This window comes from Rhinopithecus bieti, unplaced genomic scaffold (assembly GCF_001698545.2).
Source record: "Rhinopithecus bieti isolate Rb0 unplaced genomic scaffold, ASM169854v2 scaffold_33647, whole genome shotgun sequence".
NCBI lineage: Eukaryota > Metazoa > Chordata > Mammalia > Primates > Cercopithecidae > Rhinopithecus > Rhinopithecus bieti.
Genome location: NW_016814745.1, coordinates 471648 through 475269, shown reverse-complemented (window position 1 = coordinate 475269; position 3622 = coordinate 471648). Strand labels below are relative to the sequence as shown.

At 32.6% G+C, this 3622-nt stretch overlaps 1 protein-coding gene across 1 annotated transcript in view; it reads left to right on the top strand.

Annotated features, from left to right (window-relative positions):
• The first annotated feature begins 946 nt into the window (after positions 1-946).
• The window catches only part of LOC108515206 (netrin receptor DCC), a 222517-nt gene continuing 219841 nt past the window's right edge, over positions 947-3622 (top strand). The window contains exon 1 of the mRNA XM_017851901.1: positions 947-1058. Coding sequence (XP_017707390.1) covers positions 989-1058 — 70 coding nt within the window. The 5' untranslated portion in view covers positions 947-988. The remainder of the gene's footprint in view (positions 1059-3622) is intronic.

Genomic DNA, 3622 nt, shown 5'->3' with positions numbered 1-3622 from the left:
GCTCATCTTCCTATGCAAAAAAATTTCAAATATGTAATTTTGTACAAGAGCATAATTTCTTTTATTATGCATTTTTTTTTCTTGGACTATTTCCGATGAATGGGGATAATGGTTACATTTTATCTTTATCAGGGTTGCTTAATTCCTTGAGGTTTAAGGACTTGATCATTTAGTCTGAGTCTCAAAAATGTCATATGATCTTTTCACAAATATCATTTGTTTTACAATAATTTATCATGTTAATAAGCTACTTTGAGCTTTTGGTAAAAGGAAAGTCACTTACATCAAAAATTTTCATGTATCAGATGAATGATCCATGTGGCCTCTCTAGTTTACCTGTGTTCTCTGTGCTTTTTAAAATAAACCCTAATGTGATCGTTGTGCACAATATTATGCCAAAATTATCATAGAGATTGATTTTCTATATCTCTTGCGTGGAAGCTAATGCAAAACAAAATATTATTGAAAGATGGTTTTAAGAGACCAAAGCCCTAATATTTTCTTCTGAAGTGCATTGGCTTTGGATTCTTGATTTTTGGCCTAAAGAAAACATAATCACAGACCATGAATGAATGATGGAGACATAAATTTTTAGATTGACTGTTCTTGATTTATAGACATGGCTCTTCCAAAGAGTAAGGAAAAGTGATCTATGCAATTTTTGATTATTTCTTCATTATTTATACTTTATATTCTGCATCTGCCCCTAGGCTCTTTACATGGACATATTTTATAAAATGGAAAACTCATAAGAATTATAAAAATTAATTTGATTTCTTGCTATGATATTTCTACCCTTTTAGTCAAAATAATCATTACCACAATAGTCACAAACAATGTAAAGCATGTCCACTATTGTTACAATTTTGCTGAAGCTTTTTGGAACCCAGGCAGGAATACTTGATGCATAGTAACTTTCTCCCCCACTGTGGAAAATTCTTTCGTAGGACTGGAGAAAGGAAGTCAGTACAGTTTCCAGGTGTCAGCCATGACAGTCAATGGCACTGGACCACCTTCCAACTGGTATACTGCGGAGACCCCAGAGAATGATCTGGATGGTAAGACTTTTTCCCAGTTACTATCACTCTGATTATCTTCTTGTTACCTCAGCTTCAAAAAGTGTCTTAAAAAAGGAATGAACTCTAACTTTGGTGACATTCATTCTTATTATATGTTCATATTCTAAACACAACAGGGAAACATTAGTGAATACATAGTCTTCAACAATGCCACGTAAATAATGCTAGCCCATGAAAGATGTAGCATTGATTATGCAATAATCATGGTCCTCATAACAAGTTATTTGTTTTCAAGATCATCTGAAATAAGATATTTTCTTCGTATTTTATTTTGAATAATTGGCCTTAACCATTTCGTTCACAAGAATTAGTGTAATGTATCATAGTAATCATGAACTATAACTGTATAATATAGCTCCTCTTGCTTTTATAAAGCTTTTGAAAACATCTATATGTAGTTATTTACTTGCTTATGATATTATCATTACCTTTTCTTGATATAAAAGACAACTTAATTTATTTGCTTAGCTGATAGTTGTCCTGAAACATTCATCAGTAGGATATTAGGATTCCTATAAGATTAATATATTAATAAATTAAGTATAAGCAAAATCCTGAAAATCAGCAAACAAGAAATTGCTCTGGAAATAAAAACATCATGACTAAATTTTTAAAATAAAATTTAAGAGGAATGGGTAATGAAGTGACAGAATAAAACATTAAATAATAAAACAAATATATAGAATTAGAGTTAGAAATTTAAAAGGTAAGAATTCATAAAAATGAGAGGTCCTTGGAAAAGAAGTGAGATATGATAAGTATTCCTAAAGCTAGGTAATCAAAACTAGTGTCAACTAAAGGTAGATATAAAGATAAACTCATATGTATTAAAAATGTGACAGTACAAGATAATTGCCTATTATAGCTAACATTGAAATTCTCTTATTCCTTAGCTGATACATCTGAAATTATTTCAGTAAAAATTGAAAGCAAAAACTCTATATTCCCTTATTTTCCGTTCCATTTTTAATCTCTCTTTCCATGTCTTCCTCACTTTCATTCTTTTCCTAGTTCTTTTATTACTCTTTCTCATGTCTCCCTTCCTCTTTCTTGAACTCCTCCATCTCATTCTTTCTCCTTCATCTTTCTCTTTTTCTCTTTTTGAATTCCTCACCATCATTCATGATTTTTCTATAGCCACAGATTTGGTTTTACTAAATAATTATGGTAGCATTAAACAATCAATAGGTGATATTTCCATAATAATATTAATCTCTGCCATGTGACTGTATATTAATTCAATGAATATGTATAGAAATCTTACTAAGCATCAGGCACTGTGCTGAGCTTTGATAAATAATGAATAAGAAACACTCAGTTCTTTTCTCAGGGAGCTTAGAGTATAGCAAAGATAGACAATTTAGGTGAAGTATAGGAAGTTGCCATTGTTATAGTTAAAACCTGATCGGGTACTTGAAAACTATAGTTCAACTTAGGATGGATGGATGGATGGATGGATGGATGGACTGGTAGGCAAACAGACAGACTTGCATTTATATTGAGAACTGAAGGATGAATAAGAATTAGGTATGCAAAAAATACATTGGCAATTGAAGGGAAGGAATAGAGAGTAAGGTAAATGCGGTTTTTAAAGTCAAGACAATGATGCTGTTTGGGGACTGAAAAAGGCCATCAAGAATGAAACACAGAGATGGTATATGATGAAGTTTGTAAGATAAGCAGGTTCTAAATATGACAAGACAAAGTTAAGAATGTTAAACATTGTCTAAGGATGTCATTAAAGCAATAACTTTGTTTTAGGCAAGTCATCAAAGGTTGATTAAAAAAATAGTGACTTAATTAGAATTGCATTTTGTAGAGATTACTCTGGCTGAAGCATGCACACACAAAAAAAGTATTCTAAGTAGGCAAACACAGGCAATGACTTTAAGACAACCCTAGAGGTAATATAGGAATTTACAAAAAAGTAACTTGGGGCTTAGAGATATTATGTAACTTGTCTTAGGTTATATAATTGAAAAGTTGTGGGGCTACGAAAAGTCACATTTCACAGAGTTCACACCCGTCGCTGATAGCTTAGAAAATTTACTATGTAAATAGTTACTTTTTTCTATTTTAACTTATTTACCTGGTAATTAATTTTTAAATTTTATAGATTTGTATTTTATCCTTTCATCTACCCTTATGAAGTACGCATTATTAGCCTTACATTATTGGTGAGTAACTTAAGCTATGAAACTTTAACTAACTTAATCAAGTAGTCAGCTAGCAACTGTGGAGCTCAAAACTAGGTTTTGAGGCCAAGGCAGGCAGATCACTTGAGGTCAGGAGTTCGAGACCAGCCTAGCCAACATGGTGAAACCCCGTCTCTACTAAAAATACAAAAATTAGCTGGGTGTGGTGGTGCACACCTGTAATCCCTGCTACTTGGGAGGCTGAGGTAGGAGAATTGCTTCAACCTGGGAGGTGGAGGTAGCAGTGAGCCAAGATTGTGCACTGCACTCCAGCCTGGGAGACAGAGCCAGCAAGACTCCATCTCACAAAAAAAAAAAAAAAAAAAAAAAAAAAAAATAGGTTTTTGT